Raw genomic sequence first — 24,035 nt, 5'->3', positions numbered from 1 at the left:
ATATACGGTTAGCACTGTCCTATCACCAGATTTTAAAACTCTCTCAAGGTAAACATCCATCAGTTATTTCAAATCCTCTATGTTCATCATTCCTTTGCTTAAATACATCATGCTTGAAGATGTCTTTAAAGCAAAGGAAAATAGGATAGGCTTTCTATAAAAAAATTTTCTCTACCCCAAATAATTGTGATGTTTTTCTCAAATAAAATAAAGGGAGGAAATGGAAAATAATGAGAGTGGACGTGTTGTCATCTGGTAACTTCTGAGAGGGCCCAGCATGCTGCCAGCCTCTTTTTAGCACCAGCTGGGCAGGTGCTAATACCTTTGATGGGCTGTCACTATAGGAACCCTGGTTAGGAGTCTCAACAAAACATCCTTGAACTGAATGTGCCCCAGAAGGAACTGCTTTACCTCCGCAACTGGAGGGTTAGGTCACTCCTTGGCTACTGACCCGAGGTAACTAACAAAGCATGAGCCGTCTCACTAACAACTATGTTTTACTGAGTCTTGTCAAATGGAGGCCGTAGGCTTGTGAGTCAGATGGTCTTCTTTCTGCAAACTATCTTGAAAAATACATAAAAAGGAAGAAAGAGAGAGAGAAAGAGAAGGAGGGAGGGATGGCAGAAAGAAAAAAGAAGGGAAAAAAAAGGAAAAGAAAAGAAAAAAGGAAGCTATGAGGCTTGTCAGGAGTTATGCCAAGTTTCAGGCTTTTGAAATTTGAAACGCCTGAATGCCACGCCTTTAAAACTCAGGTGTACAGTAAGGAACTATTTGGCTAGGTCATGATATTGTTAACTTGGCAAAGAAAAGAGATTACTTTTCAAGTGCAATTTCAAGGGTGGGTAACTGGGCTGTGAGGTACTCCAAGGCAACTTTGAAGAGTGGGGATTGATCCAAAGCTCCTGGGTTGACAAAGAAGGAATGTTTTTTGATTGCCAAAGGCCTTTCCAAGTCTGTGGTCCCTGAACTGGCTGTCAGATGTTGCCTCAATTTTGGCTTTATGTTTTAATATCCTGCTTAGTTGAAAAGGCACAAATCACTACAAGCCCTAAAGTTTACATATTTAAGTCCCTTGCGATCAAAAGAGATCTTTTATAGTGGCTGACATTGTGCTATAAGAGAAAACAATGCTACCTTTCCACTTGCTTGTTCCACCCAGTTACGAAGGCTGTGAGCTTTGATGTGTAAAGCAAGGAAGATTTTAAAAACTCAGAATTGGGTCACTTCTGGAAATGCAAATGGAAACAGAGGCAATATTGGTGAAAAAAAAAAAAGGGTAACAGTCCTATTCACTGAGGCATTTGTTTCTAGAGATGAGGAGTGGCTCTCATAATATGTCACCGGGGCTTTCCTTCAACACCTCTGACTCAGTCTGTGCATTCACAGATCTACTGGAATGGTGGGTGCCATTCACAGGCATATTTAATGCCAGCATTTTTTCTCTTTCACATTAAGTATGTCCTGGAGGTCTAAATGTTATGTGTAATGTATAAAAGGTATACTAGGAGAGAAGGAGGTTGCTCCACCAACAGAAGATCAGAAAGAGCAGAAACTTTTACGCAAATCATCAATATATGCATCTGCTCCCATTTCCACCCCACTGACGTAAATGAAAAGATCCTGGCTTTCCCTTTAGGTATACACACCTCTGAACACACAAAGCTTGCTCTAGACATTCACTATGAGTCAATTTCACCTGTTTATTAAAAATTGATAAGGCTGGAGAGTTGACGAGGCAGAAAAAGAGGCCACAGAGTGGTTTGCCATCCCTTTATTCTAGGAAAAGTTTTCCTTTCTGATTTTCTGGATGCTGAAGGAAAAGAGTTCTCGCAGCAACACTGAATTCCACTCGGATGATCTCTAAAGATTCTGGACAGTGGATAAATCATTTGTAAAGGCACAGATGAAAATATTAAGTATACATACACCAGAAAAATAACATCCTGGAATTCACTTTCCAGAACATTGTTATGAGACCAGTAACTTCTTTGCATACCACCAAGAATGACAGTTGTCACTTGTCAGTTTGACACTGTCAGTAAGGAACCAAGGAGTATACAATTGCAAAGTTTCTGCCTCCCCTTAACACTTTCAGTTGTGAAGATGGGAGATGATTGCTTTATAAATTATTACAAAATACATCAGAAATATCTCACTTTAGGAAACGTAACCGAGTTGGAATGGAGGCAGGAAGCCAGAACCTGTACCACACACTTATTCACACTTATCTCTTGTTTCTGAAGTGGAGATTGACAGCAGTATAGCTACCTGGGAACTATAGTAATAAGCAGAAAGGCAAAATCCGGGACATAGGTCCTAAACTTCAACTAGGAGTCTCTATCTGTATGTAACACAACCCTAAAGTTGAGGAAACACTGACGGTGTTGAATCAGAGAACTTACACCAAAAAAGGTTATTGACGTTAATAGTAGTCAACTCCCAAATTTTAGACAGAGAGGTAAAGCGACTTTCAACCTGGATCTCTAAACTAGAGTACTCTTTTGTTCCCATGACTCCAATTTTTATTTTTTATTTTTATTTTTTTGAGACGGAGTCTCGCTCTGTCACCCAGGCTGGAGTGCAGAGGTGCGATCTCGGCTCACTGCAAGCTCCGCCTCCTGGGTTCACGCCATTCTCCTGCCTCAGCCTCCCACTTAGCTGGGACTACAGGCGCCCGCCACCACACCCAGCTAATTTTTTGTATTTTTAGTAGAGACGGGGTTTCACCATGTTAGCCAGAATGGTCTCGATCTCCTGACCTCGTGATCCACCCACCTCGGCCTCCCAAAGTGCTGGGATTACAGGCGTGAGCCACCGTGCCCGGCCCCGTGACTCCAATATTTTTCCGATACATTCCAAGACCTTCAAAGCCAGAGCGTAGTGCTAAATAACAGGGTTTGCCTTACTTACATATAGGCCAGATAAAACCTACATGGACGACTTCTGTGCATGGCAATGATCTAGTAAGAATGACTGAACTTACTATATTATCTGAAACAACTAAAAACCTGGCAAAATCTTTCCCAAGCTGCTGCCAAAGATGGCGGAGGTGCAGGTCCTGGTGCTTGATGGTTGAGGCCATCTCCTGGGCCGCGTGGCGACCATCGTGGCTAAACAGGTACTGCTGGGCCGGAAGGTGGTGGTCGTACGCTGCGAAGGCATCAACATTTCTGGCAATTTCTACAGAAACAAGTTGAAGTACCTGGCTTTCCTCCGCAAGCGGATGAACACCAACCCTTCCCGAGGCCCCTACCACTTCCGGGCCCCCAGCCGCATCTTCTGGCGGACCGTGCGAGGTATGCTGCCCCACAAGACCAAGCGAGGCTGGGCCGCTGTGGACCGTCTCAAGGTGTTTGACGGCATCCCACAGCCCTACGACAAGAAAAAGCGGATGGTGGTTCCTGCTGCCCTCAAGGTTGTGCATCTGAAGCCTACAAGAAAGTTTGCCTATCTGGGGCGCCTGGCTCATGAGGTTGGCTGGAAGTACCACGCAGTGACAGCCACCCTGGAGGAGAAGAGGAAGGAGAAAGCCAAGATCCACTACCGGAAGAAGAAACAGCTCATGAGGCTACGGAAACAGGACGAGAAGAACGTAGAGAAGAAAATTGACAAATACACAGAGGTCCTCAAGACCCATGGACTCCTGGTCTGAGCCCAATAAAGACTGTTAATTCCTCAAAAAAAAAAAAAAAAACCTGGCAAAATATATGAAACAACTGTTTTCAAGACATTTGATATCAGACAATGAAGAACAGTGATCACTGAGATATGGAAAACAAATGTGGCCTTTGACTGACTGGAGCGACTTTCCAGGGAGTGGTCCCGATAGGGAGTCGGCAGTCTCCCTGACTAAGAAGACATTGCTAGGGGTATGAGGAGGACAAGGCAGCTGGAATTTGCATGGCAGCATATGGAAGAGGAGAGAACTGCACAGAACGAAGGTCTGAGATCTGCACGGGTCCCAATACCATATTCACCTAAGTACGGTTCAATGCATGAACTATCTAAGACTGGGATATCTTTATTCCTTTTTAGAAAACAAACAAACAAACAAAAACATAGCCATTAATCTAGAGTGCTGTATGTGGCAAAAATATCTTTTTAAAATGAAGACAAAATAAGGACTTTTATATATATACAGAAGCTGAAAGTAGGCCAGGCACAGTGGCTCACGCCTGTAATCCCAACACCCTGGGAGGCTGAGGTGGGTGGATCACCTGAGGTCAGGAGTTCAAGACCAGCCTGGCCAACATGGTGAAACCCGTCTCTACTAAAAATACAAAAATTAGCCAGGTGTGGTGGCATGTGCCTGCAGTCCCAGGTACTTGGGAGGCTGAGGCATGAGAATTGCTTGAATCCGGGAGGTGGCGGTTGTGGTGAGCTGAGATTGTGCCACTGCACTCCAGCCTGGGTGAAAAAGCGAGACTCCATCTCAAAAAATAAATAAATAAATAAAAAGAAACTGAAAGTATTCATCGCCAGCAGTCATGCCCTATAAGAAAGGTTTAAAATACTTTCTATTTTCCTTTTTGACTTTTTTCTTTAACCCATGGGCTACTTAGAAGTGTGTTACCTAGTCTCCAAAAATTTGGGGATTTTCCAAATATATTTTAGCTATTGATTTCTATTTAATTCCATTGTGGTCAGACAACATACTTTTTCTTGAACCCTTGAAAATTTATTGAAACTTGTTTTTTGGGCCAAAATATAGTCTATCTTGTTAAATGCTCTGTGTGTACTCGGAAAAAAAAATGTGTACTTTGATTTTATTATTTATTTATTTATTTATTTTTGAGACAAGGTCTGGCACTGTCACTCAGGCTGGAATGCAGTGGCTCCGTCTCAGCTCACTGCAACCTCTGCCTCCCTGGTCTCAAGGGATTCTCCTACCTCAACCTCCTGTGTAGCTGAGACTACAGGTGCAGTGTATACAATTCAATAAATGTTGCCCTCTATTAAATTCTATTTTGTATATATACAACAATAAAGTCATTTTAATTTCTCCACTAAAAAAATAAATGGAGGCCAGGCACAGTGGCTCATGCCTGTAATCCCAACATTTTGGGAGGCCGAGGTGGGCAGATCACTTGAAGTCAGGAGTTCGAGACCAATCTGGCCTGGCCAACATGGTGAAATTCTGTCTCCACTAATAATATAAAAATTAGCCAGGAGTGGTGGCAGATGCCTATAATCCCAGCTACTCTGGAGGCCAAGGCAGGAGAATCAGTCAAACCCAGGAGGTGGAGGCTGCAGTGAGCCGAGATCACGCCACTGCACCGCAGCCTGGGTGACAAAGCAAAACCCCGTCTCCAAAACAAAAAGAATAAAAAAAGAAATGGAATCTTAGAAAGATAATTAGCCCCAAAGAAGTATTTTTCAAATACTTCATACTTTTCAAGGTATTTCATCAAAAGATGAAAAATAGGAAGAGATACGAATAATAAATACAATATGGCATACTTAAACCCAAACACATCAACAGTCAGTCACATTAAATGTAAATGGTCTAATCACTCCAACTTAAAGGAAGAGGTTGTAAGATTGAAATGAAAAGCAAAACCCAAATATATATTGCCTATGAAAAACCTACTTCAAAAATAGAGAAATAAATAGGCCGGGAGCCGTGGTTCATATGTATAATCTCAGCACTTTGGGAGGCTGAGGTGGGCAGATCACTTGAGGCCAGGAGTTCGAGACCAGCCTGGCCAACATGGTGAAACTCTGTCTCTACTAAAAACACAAAAACTAAACTAAACTAAAATAAATAAAAATAGAGATGTAAATAGTTTAAAGTAAAAGGATGAAAAAAGATACACCATGGTAATACTAATGAAAAGAAAGCTGGATTGGTTGTCTTAATATCAGACAAGGTAGGTTTGAGATCCAAAAATATTACCAGGTAGGAAACAGGATGTTTTCTAATGATAAAGAGATCAATTCATCAAAAGACCATAATATTCCTAAACATTTATGAGTTTAATAAAAGAATTTCAAAATACATAAAGTAAGCACTGATAGAACTACTAGAAGAAATAGACAAATTCACAATTACAGTCAGATATGTCAACAATACTTTCTCGATAATTGATTAAAAAACATCTAGACAGAAAATTAGAGAATATAGAAGAATTCAGCAGCTATATTGACCTTATTGGCATTTATAGTGCACTGCACTAAAAAACAGGCCAGGCTTGGTGGCTCACGCCTGTAACCTCAGCAATTGGAAAGCTGAGGCAAGCAGGTTGTCTGAGCCCAGGGGTTTGAGACCAGTCTGGGCAACATGGTGAAACGCCTTCGCTACAAAAATTAGTCGAGCATGGTGGCATGCACCTGTAGTCCCAGCTACACCAGAGACTGAGGTGGGAGGATCCCTTGAGACCAGGGAGGAAGAGGTTGCAGTGAGCCGAGATAAAGCCACTGCACTCCAGCCTTGGCGACAGTGCCAAACCTTGTCTCAGAAAAAAAAAAAAAAAGCAAAGTACACATTTTTTTTCCTAGTACACACAGAGCGTTTAACAAGATAGACTATATTTTGGCCCAAAAAACAAGTTTCAATAAATTTTCAGGGGTTCAAGAAAAAGTATGTTGTCTGACCACAATGGAATTAAATAGAAATCAATAGCTAAAAAATATTTGGAAAACCCCCAAATTTTTGGAGACTAGGTAACACACTTCTAAGTAGCCCATGGGTTAAAGAAAAAAAAAATCAAAAAGGAAAATAGAAAGTATTTTAAACCGAATGAAAAAGAAAAAACAATGTATCAAAATTTGTAGGATGTAGTTAAAGCAGTAGACACCATTAGTCAAAAAGAATTAAGGTTTCAAATCAATGCTCAGCTTCCACCTTAAACTAAAAATAGAAGAACGAATGCAGCTCAAGGTAAACAGAATAAAGGAAATTATAAGATAAAAGCAGAAATCAATGAAGGAGTAAACAGAAAAACTATACAGAAGAATAATGAAATCAAAAGCTGGTTCTTTTCAAAAGCTAATAAAATTGATAATCCTTTAGCAGACAGATAAGAAAAAAAAAAGAGGACACATATTACCAATATCAGAAATGAGAGCCGGGCGCAGTGGCTCATGCCTGTAATCCCAGCACTTTGGGAGGCCGTGGCAGGTGGATCACGAGGTCAGGAGATCAAGACCATCCTGGCTAACAGGGTGAAACCCCGTCTCTACTAAAAATACAAAAAATTAGTCAGGCGAGGTGGCGGGCGCCTGTAGTCCCAGCTACTGGGGAGGCTGAGGCAGGAGAATGGCGTGAACCCCGGGGGGCAGAGCCTGCAGCGAGCCAAGATCGCGCCACTGCACTCCAGCCTGGGCGATAGAGCTAGACTCCGTCTCAGAAAAAAAAAAGAATGAGAGAAAATGTTTCCAAATCATATATTGATAAGGATCTAGTATCCAGAAGGTATAAAGAACTCTTAAAACACTCAACAACAAAAAGACAAACAACCCAATTAAATAACCCAATTGAAAAACAGGCATAGGACATGACGAGACATTTCTCCAAAGAGATAAAAATGGCCAATAGACACATGAAAAGACAATCAACATTATTAGTCATTACAGATATATAGATCCACACCACAATGACATGCCACTTCATACCCACTAGGATGGCCATAAGGGAAAAAAATTTAAAGAGGAAAGTAAGTGTTGGCCAGATTGTGGAGAAACTGGAACCCTCATACATTGTTGGTGGGAATGGTAAAATGGTGCAGCCACTGTGGAACGAATTCCTATATTAACTAGTAATTCTATTCTTAGGTATATATCAAAAGGAATTTAAAACAGGTGTTCAAAGACTGGTACATGAATGTTCATAGCAGCTCTATTCATGATGGATAAATAGATAGATGAAAGATTTTTAAAACCCCAAATATCCATAAACAGATGAATGAATAAACAAAATGTGGTATATCTAGGCAATTGGATATTATTCACTCATAAAAAGGAATTAAGTACTAACACATGCTACAACATGGATGAATCTCAAAAACATCACACTAAATGAAGGAGGCTACACACAAAAGGCCACATATTGTATGATTCAATTTATAAGAAATATCTAGAATAGGCAAGTCCGTAGAGACAGCAAGCCGATTAGTAGTTACAGAGACTGGGAGGAGAAAGCAATGCAGTGACTACTAATGGGTATGAGATTTCTGTTGGTGATGATCAAAATATTTTGGAACTAAGTCATGGTGATGGTTGTACAATGTTGTAAATGTAGTTAATGCCACTGAATTGTATACCTTAAAATGGTTTAAATGGTAAATTTTGTGTTATATGTATCTTACTATAATTTTTCTAAAAAAAAAATCAACAATGTAATTCATCATATTAACAGTCTAAAAATGAAAAACTTTTTAACATCTCAATAGATGTTGAAAAAGCATTTGACAAAATCCAACATCTATTCCTGATCATAATTCTCAACAAACTAGGAAAAGAAAGGAACTTCCTCAAGTAAATAAAAAGGCATCTATAAAAAGAAAAAAAAAAAAAACCTAAAGCTAGCCAGGCACAGTGGCTCATGCCTATAATCCAGCACTTTGGGAGTGTGAGAGGGGTGTGGATTGCTTTTAGTTCAGGAGTTCAAGCTCAGCCTGTACAACATGGTGAAACGCTGTTTCTACAAAAAATACAAAAATTAGCTGGGCGTGGTGGTACACCTCGGATTGCGCCACTGCACATCATACTTAAAGGTGAAAAACTACATATTTTCACCTAAGATCAGTAACAAGGCAAGGATGTCCATATTCATGACTTCTACTCAACATTGCACTAGGCCAGGTGAGGTGGTTCAGGCCTGTAATTCCATCACTTTGGGAGGTGGAGACAGGCGGATTGCTTGAGTCCAGAGGTTTGAGACTAGCCTGGCAAACATGGCGAAATCTCATCTCTACTAAAAATACAAAAATTAGCTGGGCGTGCTGGCGCATGCCTGTAATCCCAGCTACTCGGGAGGCTGAGGCAGGCGGATCGCTTGAACCCAGGAGGCGGAGGTCGCAGTGAGCTGAGATTGCGCCACTGCACACTCTAGCCTGGGCGACAGGGCGAGACTCCATCTCAAAAAAAAAAAAGAATATTTTTTAAATGTCTGGATTATTCCATTTCAGGAAATGTTATCACAGTTATATATGCACAGTTTTAAAATATCAAATGGTTCTAAAAGGCTGGTTATGAAAAATAGAAATGCCTGGCCCAATTATAGAGCAATTTTCTACTTCAGAGGCAGCCACTTTAAACACTATTTCTAAATAACAAAAATAAATCTTTAAACATTTTTTAGTGTTTGTCCTTAGGAATGCTGAAAATTTAGATTTCTCTCACCTTTCCACCACTCCTATTCCTCACTCTCTCTCTCTCCTTATTTTTTTTTTGAAAAAAAGTCTCACTCTATTGCCCAGGCTGGAGTGCAGTGGCATGATCTCAGCTCACTGCAACCTCCGCCTCCCAGGTTCAAGGGATTCTCCTGCATCAGCCTCCTAAGTAGCTGGGATTACAGGCACGTGTCACGACACCCAGCTAATTTTTGTATTTTTAGTAGAGACAGGGTTTCACCATGTTGGTAAGGCTGATCTCGAACTCCTGACCTCGTGATCCACGCACCTCGGCCTCCCAAAGTGCAGGGATCACAGGCATGAACCACCACGCCTGGCCTCTCTTTCTTACACACACACACACACACACACACACACTTCCGGTATGTCCCTGTATTTTTCCATTCCCCTGATATAGCTGTATTATCAATTTGGATAACTATATTCAGAACTTATTTTTTATGACTATATTATTATGACCAGGAAATATCATTCACAGCCGAATGTGTTACAGGCCAAATTGTGGGCCCCTTCCCTAAAGTCATATGTTGAAGTCCTAACACCTAGTACCTTAGTGTGTGACTGTATTTGGAGCTAGGACCTTCATTTAATTAATTAATTTATTTATTTATTATTTATTTACTTATTTTTAAGATGGAGTCTCGCTTTGTTGCCCAGGCTGGAGTGCAATGGCACAATCTTGGCTCACCACAACCTCCACCTTTCGGGTTCAAGCGATTTTCCTGCCTCATCCTCCCAAGTAGCTGAGACTACAGGTGCATGCCAAAACCGTGCCCAGCTAATTTTTGTATTTTTAGTAGAGACAGGGTATCACCATGTTGGCCAGGCTGGTCTCGAACTCCTGACATTGTGATCTGCCCGCCTCGGTCTCCCAAAGTGCTGGAGTTACAAGCACGAGCCACCACGCCCGGCCAGAGCCTTTATTTTTAATTTGTATTTTTATTTGAGACAGGGTATCACTGTGTCACCTAGGCTGCAGTGCAGTGGCACAATCATGGCTCACTGCAGCCTCAGCTTCCTGAGCTCAAGCCATCCTCCTACCTCAGCCTCCTAAGTAGCTGGGACTACAGGCACATGCCTCCACACCCAGCTAATTTTTTTTATTTTTTAAGAGACAGGGTCTGGCTATTTTGCTTAGGCTAGTCTTGAACTCTTGGACTCAAGCAATCCTCCTGCCTCAGCCTCCCAAAGAGTTGGGATTACAGGTGTGAACCACTGCACCTGGCCATAGGGCCTTTAAACAGGTGATTGAGGCCCCAAGGGTGGGCTCTAATCCAGTATGACTGGTGTCCTTATAAAAACAGGAGATTAGGATACAGACACACACAGAGGAAAGACGATATGAAGACACAGGGAGAAGATGGCCATTTGCAAGCCAGGGAGAGAGACCACATGAGAAATCAGCACTACTGACATCTTGATCCAGAACCAGACCCTTTTTTGTGTGTGTGTGTGTAAGACAGAGTCTCACACTGTTGCCCAGGCTGGAGTGCAGTGGCTCAATCTCAGCTCACTACAACTTCTGCCTCCTGGGCTCAAGTGATTCTACTGCCTCAGCCTTCTGAGTAGCTAGGACTACAGGGGCCCACCACCACGCCTGGCTAATTTTTGTATTTTTAGTAGAGACAGGGTTTCACCATGTTGGCCAGGCTGGTCTCGAACTCCTGACCTCAGGTGATCCACCACCTACGCCTCCCAAAGTGCTGGGATTACAGGTGTGAGCCACCACGTCCAGCCCACCAGAACCAGACTTATGCCTCTAGCCTCCAAATTGGGAGAAAATAAATTTCTGTTGTTTAAGACATCAATTTGTTGTATTTTGTTATGGCAGCCCAAACTGACTAAGATTATATACATATAAAAAATGCTTTTTTTCTGAAATTTATCTTCCAAGTCCTTTTGGGTTTTTCAGTTCTACTACTATTTCTTTTTTTCTTTCTTTCTTTCTTTTTTTTTTTTTTTTTGTAAACGAAGTCTTGCTCTGACACCCAGGCTGGAATGCAGTGGCGATCTCGCCTCACTGCAACCTCCACCTCCCAGGTTCCACGATTCCCCTGCCTCAGCCTCCTGAGTAGCTGGGATTACAGGTGCCCACCACCATGACCAGCTAATTTTTGTATTTTTAGTAGAGACAGGGTTTCACCATGTTGGCCAGGCTGGTCTTGAACTTCTGACCTCAGGTGATCTGCCCTCCTAGGCTTCCCAAAGTGCTGGGATTACAGGTGTGTGCCACCATGCCCAGCCACAGTTCCACTATTATTTCTATGAGCACTTTTCTTCTTTCTTTCTTTCTTTCCTTTTTCTTTCTTTCCTTTCTTTCTCTTTCTTTCTCTCTTTCCTTCTTTCTTTTCCCTCTCCTCCCTCCCTCCCACCCTCCCTCCCGTCTTTCCTTCCCTGCCTTCTTTCCTTCCTTCCTTCCTTCTTTCCTTCCTTTTTTTCTTTCTTTTGAGACAGGGTCTCACTCTGACACCCAGGCTGGAGTGCAGTGGCACAATCTCAGCTCACTGCAACCTCTGCCTCCCAGGCTCAAGGGAATCCTCCCACCTCAGCCTCCCAAGTAGCTGGGACTACAGGCATCCGCCATCACACTTGGCTAATTTATTTTTAAATTGTTTTTTTTTCTCTTTCTTTTTATTTTTTGTAGATAGAGGGTCTCACTATGTTGCCTAGACTGGTCTTGAACTCCTGGGCCCAAGCAATCTTCTTGCCTTGGCCTCCTAAAGATCTGGAATTAGGCATGAGCTACCACTCCTACCAGGAGCACTTTTCACTTCTGCCCCTTCCCTCATCTCTCCCAGGTGTATAAGAAGATTCTTTGAGGAAGACCTTGACAACTTCCACATCCCTCATGGATGCTTCTTTACTCACCTTTCCTCTCTTTTCTCTCAAAAATAACTTTTTAATTTTCTGAATGTTCCTGAACAATTTTTGTTTCTAGTTTTCTGGCTCTTGTCTTATCTCCCTGAGTTTGCTGATCCTTGTCTTCTCATTCTTGAGAAGCACACTAAACCCAGCTTAGAAGTCTATGCTTTTGGGAAGAGCTTCTCCTCTCTAATTCTCACTGTAGGATGATCTGGCTGGGCTTTCATCTTGCAAAATCCCTGATGTCAGCATATTTTGGTCTTTGGGCTCAGAAGGGTCAGCCCTCCACAATGGACTCTGCCACACTCCCCATATAGAGGGTTCTGTGCCTTGCTGTCGGAACCCTGGGGGCTGAGCGAGCCTAGGAAGGCTTCAGGGCAGTGTGCCTCAACACTGTTTGTGTATCTTCACTTAATCCTCCTATTTTCAGTATAGTCACCCTGCTCTCAACTATGCTGGTCTCTTCCAGGCCAGAGGCCCTTAGTTTAGCCTCTGAAGAAGAGACACCCTCAGTCTCTGTCAGGGTAGGGAAGGACTGTCACTTGGCTCTGAAAATTCAAGGACTTTTTAGCTCCATCTTCATCCCCACTTTCAGAGCGCCCAATGCCACCCATCCACATGCATTTTGCTGGTTCTTAAATTTAAATGGGATTACATCTTGGATTCCTGCACTACCGGCTTTTGATTCAGCTTTCTCTGGTCTGCCAAATCAGTTATCACTTCCATATCTGCTTTCTAGCTTGCTGAATTTTGCTGCTGTTTTTCTCTCTCTTGTTTTCTTCCTCCTTAGGAGTTAATGCCAAAACAAACAAAAATTCCTTTTATTGTCATTTAGTTTCAGAAGGCCTTGAAGATATACGTGTGTCCTTTTTTTTCACCATCTTTAAACAGAAATCATCTAAAAGTAATGTTGATAATCCAGCAGAAGGAGAAAGGGGCAGAAATTATGGTCCTCCTATGAATTTGAGTATTGTGCATTCATTAAAAGAGGTGTTTGTTATGAATTTTCAATAGTAAAAAGAAAACTTTTTAAATAATGTTTGTTGATTTTAAAGATGTTATAAGACTGTATACATAGGGTTATTTCACCAACTTTTTAAATGTTCATGGAAAAAGTGTGGGTAAAAATATACTTATTTATTGGTTCATGGTTAATGGATAGGATTATGGGGGACTTTATTTCTGTAATTTATACATTTTTACAATGTGAATACTACTTTGTTTATCTTATCATTAATTGCATTGTTCAATAATATGTAATTACTGTGGAAAAGGTAGATAATACGTAAAAAGAAGATACACATACACATAGTTTTTTTGTTTTTTGTTTGTTTGTTTGAGAGAGAGTCTCGCTCTGTCGCCCAGGATGGAGTGCAATGGCGTGATCTTGGCTCACTGCAACCTCCGTCTTCCGGGTTCAAGCAATTCTCCTGCCTCAGCCTCCTGTAATCTGGGATTACAGATGTGAGCCATCATGCCTGGCTAATTTTTGTATTTTTAGTAGAGACAGGGTTTCACCATGTTGGCCAGGCTGGTCTCAAACTCTTGACCTCAGGTGATCCACCCACCTCGGTCCCCCAATGTGCTGGGATTACAAGCGTGAGCCACCACACCCAGCCCACACATAGTTTTTTAAAAAATTACTCCAAAGCCTATCAAAGTTAAAAACTGTTAATATGTTAAGATATGTTTTCTTCCAAGTAAATTTACATACTACTTTTGTAATGAAAACAGTAATATTCTTCCTCTTTGTGTCCACTGCTGGAGTCTTAGAGTCACTAATGGGCTAATGTAAGAAAGTCTAGTTTGAAGTTAAAATAGAATTGTTATTTGGAAGGAAATGGGAGATTCCTGGGAGCCTCTTAGCTTTCTCACCTAAGTCAACAGAAAGGATTGGCTTACTAGATTTGCTAATTATCAGCCTGAAAGACAAAAAGACCTCATACAAATTCCTGGGGACCATCAAAAGGATGAGAGACAATCGGGACATGATGCTGGAGACTTCTGCATGGGGGCACTGGCAGAGGTGAGTGCCCCTTGGGGAGGTGTTGCCAAGATTGGCCTGCTTTACTTAGGATCAGTCCTGCATATCAGCAAACACATGCTACGTGTGTCCTATAGAGCGCTACCACTAGCTGACCTGTGAAACAGGAATTGGGGGAAAACAGCTAATGTTTGATGAAGATGATGGGTTTCTGCACTGGCTTGAGAGAAGCAGTCTCCTTTCAAAACGGCATATGCATTCATTATCCCTGGCTTCCTGCTGCCACGGCATTTAAACTAGTGATCTTTAGACAGCATTCCTCTGTCCACGGTCCCCACCACGAGGCAGCCCCAGAGAATGGACAATGTGCATTTGCGATCCATGGCATTTTGAGAATGTCATGGTGGCCTGCAAATGTAACAGGGATATTTGTGATGCTCCATTTCAACTCCTATTATTGAAGCAGATAGGGCTACCTGGTGCATTTTAGTTTTTACTAACGAGTTTTTAACTTACTTCTTTTTGTTTTGATTTGGAACACTGAAAACCACACTAAATTTACAAGTCTACTCCTTAATAGATCAATCAGTTAGGTGGGCCTTGCTGGGTTAGTTTTTTGTTCCTAAATTGTAATTGATTCAAAAGGAAATGAGTCCCTTGGCCTCTTACAAGGTCTTTTAATCATTTCTTTGCACTATCTCTTTCTCAGCTCAATTTTCTTTCTTTTTCTCACTTTTTGTTAGGTTGCTGTCTTTTATCAGTCTGTTTATTTGAAAAAGGAAGAGATAAGTTGTTACTGGCCATTCAGTGTGAAAACAACAGCCTCATCTTTATCACCAGATAATTGAAAAAAAAAATCCCTCAGCTGTCATTAAGTAATCCCATCTGCCCGATACTGCTTTTTAAGATCCTATCTAAATGAATTACAACCAGCAAAATCATAAAAGAATTAAGTTAGAGACAGAAGGTATTGGTAATCCCTTCTTCCTGTTTGACAATGGATTTCTTTTGGAGAGGTTGAAAACAATCATTAACATCAATTTAAATGCTTATTTACTTTACAGTGGTTAACTATAAAGTGACTTTTGAAGAAGGGTATGTTTTGGAAAGCTAAGTACTAAAATTGGCCTGCCAACCATTTTGGGGATGAGTTTTAAATATTTTACTCACTTTACTGAGGAACTGACCATTCTACAAACTTCAATAATTCAAATAATGTTCAACTTTTAAAAAAATGATAAAAATAGCTCGTATGAAGTTTTTTACGTTGCTACTATGTATGACCAAATAATGCAATATTTAGCATTCTTGTGGAAATGAAATTTGAGGCCGGGGGCAGTGGCTCACGTCTGTAATCCCAGCACTATGGGAGGCCGAGGCAGGCGGATCATCTGAAGTCAGGAGTTCGAGACCAGCCTGACCAACATGGTGAAACCCCATCTCTACTAAAAATACAAAATTAGCCAGGTGTAGTGGCGTGCACCTATAATCCTAGCTACTTGGGAGGCTGAGGCAGAAGAATCGCTGGATCCCAGGAGGCGGAGGTTGCAGTGAGCCAAGATCACACCATTGCACTCTAGCCTGGGCAACAAGAGCAAAACTCCGTCTCAAAAAAAATAAAATAAAAAAATTAAAAAAAATTGGAAAGATAGAATGGCTGATTGCAGGAGAAATGTTTGAAGTAAAGGAGATGACTTTCTCCCCCTTTCTTTTGAAGAAAAGGCAGCATAATTATTTTCTTGAAACTTCTTTCTTTAGAGAGATTCTGTTTGAGTGCTTAATAGACTAGGAAACATGCAGAGCATTGTATATATCAGGTATTGCTCTAAAAGTTTTACATATATTAAACAAAACACCCCAGGACAACACACTGAGGTTAATGCTATAATCCACTTTCCTCCAACCCCTTTTTAAAATTAATAAACTTTGTTTTTTTAGAACAGTTTTAGGCTCACAGCAAAATTGAGCACAAAGTAGAGAACTCCCATACACCCCTTCCCCTGACACACACACAGCCTCAACTAATATCCACATTTCACACTAGAGTGGCACTTTTGGTGCAGTTCAGGAACCTACACTGGCTGTCATTATCACCCAAAGTCCATGGTTTACAGTAGGGTTACTCTTTGTGTTGTATATTCTCGTATCCACCATTGCATTATACATTCAGAATTGTTTCACTGCCCTAGACATCCTCAGCCTATTCATACCTCCTTCCTCCCAACCCCTGGCAACTAGTCATCTTTTTACTGTCTCGTTGCCTTTTCCAGGGTGTCACATAGTTGGAATCATACAGTATATAGTTTTTTCAGATTGGCTTGTTTCACTTAGTAATAATACGTTGACGTTTTTCCCATGTCTTTTTGTGGCTCGATAGCTTATTACTTTTAGTGCTGAATAATATTCTATTATCTGTATGTACCACAGTTTATTTATCCATTCACCTACTAAAGGACAACTTGATTGGTTCCAAGTTTGGGTAATTAGAAATACAGGTGTTATAAATAACCATGTGCAGGATTTTGAGTGAATATAAGTTTTCAATTCATTTGGATAAATTCCAAGAAACAAAATTGCTGACTTGTATGGTAAAGCATATATTTAGTTTTGTAAGAAACTGTTGACTAGGCAAGGTGGTTCATGCCTCTAATCCCAACACGTTGGGAGGCCAAGGCATATGGATTGCTCAAGTCTGATATTATAAGAGTAATTTGTGCCTTCTCTCTTAGTTAGCCTGGTTAAAGGCTTATCATTTTATTAATCTTTTCGGAGTCAGGTTTTGGTTTTGTTGATTTTTCTCTATTGATTACTATTTTCAATTTCATGATTTCTGTTCTAATTTTATTTATTTCTTTTCTTGTGTTTATTTTGGATTTAACTTGCTCTTCTTTTTCTAGTGTCCTATGGTGGAAGCTTAAATAGTTGATGTTAAATTGTTCTTCTTTTCTAATACACGCAATCAATGCTATAACTGTCCCTCTAACCACTGCTTTTGCTGCATTCCATAAATTTCAATAGGTTGTATTTCTGCCGGGTGCGGTGGCTCACGCCTGTAATCCCAGCACTTTGGGAGGCTGAGGCGTGTGGATCACGAGGTCAGGAGTTTGAGACCAGCCTGGCCAATACGGTGAAACTCCGTCTCTACTAAAAAAATATAAAAATTAGCTGGGCGTGGTGTCGTGTCCTTGTAGTCCCAGCTACTCGGGAGGCTGAGGGAGGAGAATTGCTTGAACTCGGGAGGTGGAGGTTGCAGTGAACTGAGATTGCACCACTGCACTCCAGCCTGGGCGACAGAGTGAGATTTCGTCTCAAAAGAAAAAAAAAAAGTTGTATTTCCATTTATTTCAAAATATTTAGTTTCTTGAGATTTATTTGACTCATTTGTAATTTAGAAGTGTGCTGTTAAATCTCAGTATTTGGGGAATTTCCAGCTATCTTTCTGTTGTTGATTTCTAGTTTAATTCTACTGTGGCCTGAGAGCAGATATGATATGATTTATAATTTTAAAAATTTGATCATGACCAGCCTGGCCAACGTGGTGAAACCACGTCTCTATTAAAAATACAAAAATTAGCCAGGCGTGGTGGCAGGCGCCTGTAATCACAGCTACTCGGGAGGCTGAGGCAAAAGAGTTGCTTGAACCCAGGAGGCAGAGGTTGCAGTGAGCTAAGATCGCACCATTGCACTCCAGCCTGGGGGACAAGAGCGAAACTTCATCTCAAAAAAAAAAAAAAAAAAAGTTAAGATCTGTTTTATGACCCAGAATATGTTCTGCTCTATCTAGGTGAATGTTCCATATGAGCTTGAGAAGAATGTGTAATCTGTTGTTGTTGGATGAAGTAGTCTATAGATGTTAACTATATCTAGTTGTTCAATAGTGTTGTTGCATTCAACTATGTCCTTACTGATGTTCTGCCTTCTTGATCTGTCCATTTCTGATAGAGAATTGTTGAAGTCTCCAATTATAATAGTAGATACATCTTTTTCTCCTTGCAGTTCTATCAATTCAAGAACTCATGTATTTTGTAGTTTTTGTTTGTTTGTTTGTTTTGAGACTGAGTCTCACTCTGTCACCCAGGCTGAAGTGCTCTTGGCTCACTGCAACATCCACCTCCTGGATTCAAGTGACTCTCCTGCCTCAGCCTCCCAAGTAGCTGGAACTACAGGCACGTGCTACAACACCCGGCTATTTTTTGTATTTTTAGTAGAGATGGAGTTTCACCATGTTGGCCAGGCTGGTCTCGAACTCCTGACCTCAAGTGATCCACCCACCTTGGCCTCCCAAAGTGCTAGGATTACAGGTATTAGCCACCGGACCCAGCTAGAATTCATGTATTTTGAAACTCTGTTGGTAGTGCATACATGTTAAAGATTTTTATGTCTTCTTTGAGAATTGACCCCTTTATCATCATCTTTATCCCTGATAATTTTCTTTGCTCTGAAGTCTGCTCTGTCTAAGATTAACATTTCTACTCCCACTTTCTTTTTATTAGTGCTAGACATTTTCTCTTTTTGCATTCCTTTACTTTTTAATCTATATCTGTCTTTATATTTAAAGTGAGTTTCTTGTAGACAATATATAGTTAAGTCTTGTTTTCTTATCCACTCTGACAATCTCTGTCTTTTAATGGTGTAAGTAAAATACTAATGTTTAACCCTGTTCCTATTTGCCCTGAGAATACTTGCTGGTGGCACCTGCAGCTACAGCCTTTAACCCAAAATAACTTTGCCACAAAATATTTTGTTTTATTATTATTTTCACATTGCTCTAGTATATTGACTTTGGAAACAAAGACATCATCCTATTTATAGCATTCTGGTCTTAGTAGTGGTATTTCCATTTAGAAAATACAGTAATTCTCCATTGCTGAAAAATGGCAAATCCTGGAAAACGTAGCATTCCTACACATGACATTAACATTGTCCTCAAAGAGTTGTGGCCAAGACTCACTTGATGAATCCAATTTTTCTGAAATAGATGATTCTGATGAGTCAGATGATTCTGATGTTAGTTCTGTTTAGAAATGACTCGAAGAACAGTTTTTACATTTTATTTTCACATTGAAAATCAGTCATATTTGCTTCAGCCTCAAGGAGTGTGTTTATGTAAAATTAAATGAGCGCTGGCAGCAAGCTGCACATTTTTTCTAAATGGGAAAAGGGTTAAACTGATTATTTATCTAGTTGGATTAACATCTACCATATTTGTTATTATTTTCTGTTTTTTTGCCTTTGTTCTTTCTTCTTATTTTTGTCTTTCACATTTTTTCTGCTTTTAGTAGTTTTCTATTGAGCATTTATATGATTGAATTTTCTCTCCTTTCTTAGCATACTAATTTTATTTTTCTTTTACCTCTTTTCAGTGGTTACCCTAGAGCCCTAGAGTTTGCGTTATGCATTTACCACGAATCCAATCCACTTTTTTTTTTTTTTTTTTTTTTTTTACGGAGTCTCGCTCTGTCACCCAGGCTGGGTTGCAGTGGCACGATCTCAGCTCACTGCAACCTCTGCCTCCTGGTAGAGGTGATTCTTCTGCCTCAGCCTGCCGAGTAGCTGGGACTATAGGCAAGTGCCACCATGCCCAGCTAATTTTTGTATTTTTAGTAGAGATGGGGTTTCACCATATTGTCTAGGCTGGTCTTGAACTCCTGACCTCGTGATCCACCTGTCTCAGCCTCCCAAAGTGCTGGGATTACAGGCATGAGCCACCGCTCCAGGCCCCAATCCACTTTCATATAACACTATGACACTTCACAGGTTTTGCGAGTACTTTGTAATAATTAATAATTTCCAATTCCTACCACTTGTTCCTTGTATCATTGCTGCCATTCATTTCATTTATATGTGAGTAAATAAATGTACATATATTTAAATACATTTTTGCTATTAGTATTTTGAACAAACTTATCTGTTAGATCAGTTAAGAACGAGAAAAATGGGTCAGGCGCAGTGGCTCACGCCTGTAATCCCAGCACTTTGGGAGGGTGAGATGACGGATCACGAGGTCAGGAGATCAAGACCATCCTGGCCAGAACAGTGAAACCCTGTCTCTACTAAAATTACAAAAATTAGCTGGGTGTGGTGGTGTGTGCCTGTAATCCCAGCTACTCGGTAGGCTGAGGCAGGAGAATCGCTTGAACCCGGGAGGCGGAGGTTGCAGTGAGTTGAGATCATGCCACTACACTCCAGCCTGGGTGACAGAGCGAAACTCCATCTCAAAAAAAAAAAAAAAAAAAAAAAATTAGCCAGGTGTGGTGGCGCGTGCCTGTAATCCCAGCTACTCGGGAGGCTGATGCAGGAGAATTGCTTGAACCCAGGAGGCAGAGGTTGCAGTGAGCCAATATTGTGCCACTGCACTCCAGCCTGGGTGACAGAGCAAGACTCAGTCTCAAAAAAAAAAAAAGCATGTTTATGTAAAATTAAATGAGCGTTGGCAGCAAGCTGCACATTTTTTTCTAAATGGGAAAAGGGTTAAGTTGATTATTTATCTAGTCGGATTAACATCTACCATATTTGTTACTATTTTCTATTTTTTTGCCTTTGCTCTTCTTATTTTTGTATTTCACATTTTTTCTGCTGTTAATAATTTTCCATTGAGCATTTATGTGATTGAATTTTCTCTCCTTTCTTAGCATACTAATTTTACTTCTCTTTTACCTCTTTTTAGTGGTTACCCTAGAGTTTGCATTATGTATTTACCACGAATCCAATCCACTTTCATATAACACTATGATACTTCACAGGTTTTGCAAGTACTTTGTAATAATTAAATATTTCCAATTCCTACCACTTATTCCTTGTATCATTGCTGCCATTCATTTCACTTATACATAAATAAATAAATGTACATGTATTTAAATACATTTTTGCTATTGCTATTTTGAGCAAACTTATCTGTTAGATCAATTACGAATGAGAAAAATGAGCTGGGCACAGTGGCCCATGCCTATAATCTCAGCACTTTGGGAGGCTGAGGTGGGCGGATCACCAGAGATTAGGAGTTCGAGACCAGCCTGTCCAACATGGTGAAACACCGTCTCTACTAAAAAAAAGAAATACAAAAAAGATTAGCCAGATGTGGTGGCGGGTGCCTGTAATCCTAACTACTCAGGAGGCTGAGGCAGGAGAATCGCTTGAACCTGGGAGGCGGAGGTTGCAGTGAGCCCAGATCCTGCCACTGCACTCCTTCCTGAGTGACAGAGCGAGACTCCATCTCCAAAAAAAAAAAAAAGAAGAGAAAAATGAAAGTTTTGATTTTCGTTTCTGACCTATGTCATTTTCCTTCTCTCAGAAGAACTTCTTAACGTTTCTTGAAGGTCCGCTGGCAACAAATTCCCTCAATTTTTGTTTATCTGAAATAGTCTTTATTTTTCTTTCACTTTTAAGGATAATTTCACAGGGTACAAAATTATAGATGGGTGTTTTTGGTTTTTTATTCTCCTAATACTTTAAATATTTCACTCCGTTCTTGCATGGTTTCCGAGAAGTTGGATATATTTCTTTCAATTTTTTGCGTTTTTGAGTGTTTTTATAGAGACTAAGCCTCGCTATGTCGCTGTATTAGTCCGTTTTAACGCTGCTGATAAAGACATACCTGATACTGGGCAATCTACAAAAGAAAGAGGTTTATAGGACTTACAGTTCCATGTGGCTGGGGAGGCCTCACAATCATGGCGTAAGGTGAAAAGCACATGTCACATGGTGGCAGACAAGAGAAGAGGGTAACCGGGCACCGTGGCTCACGTCTGTAATCCCAGCACTTTGGGAGGCCGAGGCGGGAAGATCACAAGGTCAGGAGTTTGAGACTAGCCTGGCCAACATGGAGAAACCCTGTCTCTACTAAAAATACAAAAATTAGCAAGGCGTGGTGGCAGGCACCTGTAATCCCAGCTACTCAGGAGACTGAGGCAGGAGAACTGCTTGAACCTGGGAGGCAGAGGTTGTAGTGAGCCGAAATCATGCCATTGCACTCCAGCCTGGGCAACAAGAGCAAAAACTCCATCTCAAATAATAATAATAATAATAATTATATCTGTGTGCTCACAGTTACTCAAGTGGCTGTGGTGGAAGGATTGCTTAGGGCCAGGAGTTCAAGTCCATCCTGGGCAACTGATATGGTTTTGTGTGTCCCCACTCAAATCTCATCTTGAATTGTAACTCCCACAATTCCCACATGTTGTGGGAGGAACCTGGCAGGAGGTGATTGAATCATGGGGGCGGGTCTTTCCCATGCTGTTATCATGATAACGAATGGGTCTCATGAGATCTGATGGCTTTAAAAATGGGAATTTCCCTGCACAAGCCCTCTTCTCTCCCTTTTTTTTTCAGATGGAGTCTCACTCTGTCGCCCAGGCTGGAGTGCAGTGGCATGATCTCGGCTCACTGCAGCTTCCATCTCCTGGGTTCAAGTGATTCTCCTGCCTCAGCCTCCCAAGTAGCTGGGATTACAGGCATGCACCACCACGCCTGGTTAATTTTTTTTTTTTTTTTTGAGACTAAGTCTCACTCTGTCTCCGAAAATGTTGGGATTACAGGCGAGAGCCACCGCGCCTGGCCAGATATAACTCCTATGTTTTATCTTTTTTGTTTGTTTTTTCTGTTTGTTTATTTTTGAGACAGGGTCTCTCTCCGTCACTGAGGCTGGAATTCAGTGGTGTGATCTCAGCTCGCTATAACCTCCACTTCCCAGGCTCAAGCAATCTTTCCACCTCAGCCTACTGAGTAACTGGGACCACAGGCATGCACCACAGCCAGATAACTTTTTGTATTTTTTGTAGAGATGGGATTTTGCCATGTTGCCCAGGTTGGTCTCGAACTCCTGGGCTGAAGTGATCCGCCCACCTCAGCCTCCCAAAATTCTGGGATTACAGATGTGAGCCACTGCACCGTGCCTAGTTCTTATCTTTGCTCCTCTATAGGTAAGATGTTCTTTCCCTCTCACTTTTTTCAAGATTTTTAAAGTCTTTTATTTTCCTGAAGTTTGAATATAATATACTTAGGTGTAGTTTTTTGGTTTGTGTTTGTTTGTTTGTTTTGGCATTTATCTTGCTTGGTATTCTCTGAGATTCCTGAGTCTGAGGTGTCTGACATTAATTTGGGGGAATTCTGTTATTATTACTTCTAATATTGCTTCTGTTCCTTTCTCCTTCCTCTCCTTCTTGTATTCCTCTCTCATGTAAAGTTACACCTGTTGTAGCTGTCTCACCGTTCTCAGATAATCTGTTCTGGCTTTTATTTTTTTTTTTGGGATGGAATTTCACTCTTGTTGCCCAGGCTGGAGTGCAGTGGCGCGATCTCGGCTCACTGCAACCTCCACCTCCCGGGTTCAAGCAATTCTCCTACCTCATCCTCCCAAGTAGCTGGGATTACAGGCATGTGCCACCACACCCGGCTAATTTTTTATTTTTAGTAGAGATGGGGTTTCTCCATGTTGGCCAGGCTGGTCTTGAACTCCTGAGCTCAGGTGATCCGCCCACCTCGGCCTCCCTAAGTGCTGGGATTACAGGCGTGAGCCACTGTGCCCAGCTGAACTGGCTTTTTATCAGTCTTCTTTCTCTTTGCTTTTCAGTTTTGGAAGTTTCTATTGTTATATCCTCAAGCTTAGACATTAGTGTCCAGTTTACTAATGAGCCCATCAAAGATATTATTTGTTTCTATTAGAGTGTTTTTTATCTCCAGCATTTCTTTTTAAATCTCTCTTAGAAATCTTTTTCATTCTCCATCTCCCTACATGTTCTGCTTCTTTCATTAGAGCCCTTAGCATATTAATCATAATTTTTAAAAAAATCTTGGCCTGGTAGTTCCAACATTCCTGCCATATTTGACTCTGGTTCTGA

The 24,035-nt window shown here is 41.0% G+C and overlaps 2 protein-coding genes across 19 annotated transcripts in view; one reads left to right on the top strand and one right to left on the bottom strand.

The window, feature by feature from the left end:
* The window catches only part of DLGAP1 (DLG associated protein 1), a 977,987-nt gene that overhangs the window by 44,737 nt on the left and 909,215 nt on the right, over window positions 1–24,035 (bottom strand). The gene's annotated exons all lie outside the window — the stretch shown is intronic.
* On the top strand, window positions 3,025–3,667 carry LOC129019134 (large ribosomal subunit protein uL13-like). Its single transcript, XM_054461433.2, has one exon. It carries the CDS (start codon window positions 3,224–3,226, stop codon window positions 3,650–3,652), a length of 429 nt encoding a protein of 142 aa, XP_054317408.2. The 5' UTR covers window positions 3,025–3,223; the 3' UTR covers window positions 3,653–3,667.

This window comes from Pongo pygmaeus, chromosome 17, assembly GCF_028885625.2.
Source record: "Pongo pygmaeus isolate AG05252 chromosome 17, NHGRI_mPonPyg2-v2.0_pri, whole genome shotgun sequence".
In the NCBI taxonomy this organism is placed as follows: Eukaryota; Metazoa; Chordata; class Mammalia; order Primates; family Hominidae; genus Pongo; species Pongo pygmaeus.
This window is presented reverse-complemented; position numbering and strand designations above follow the sequence as displayed.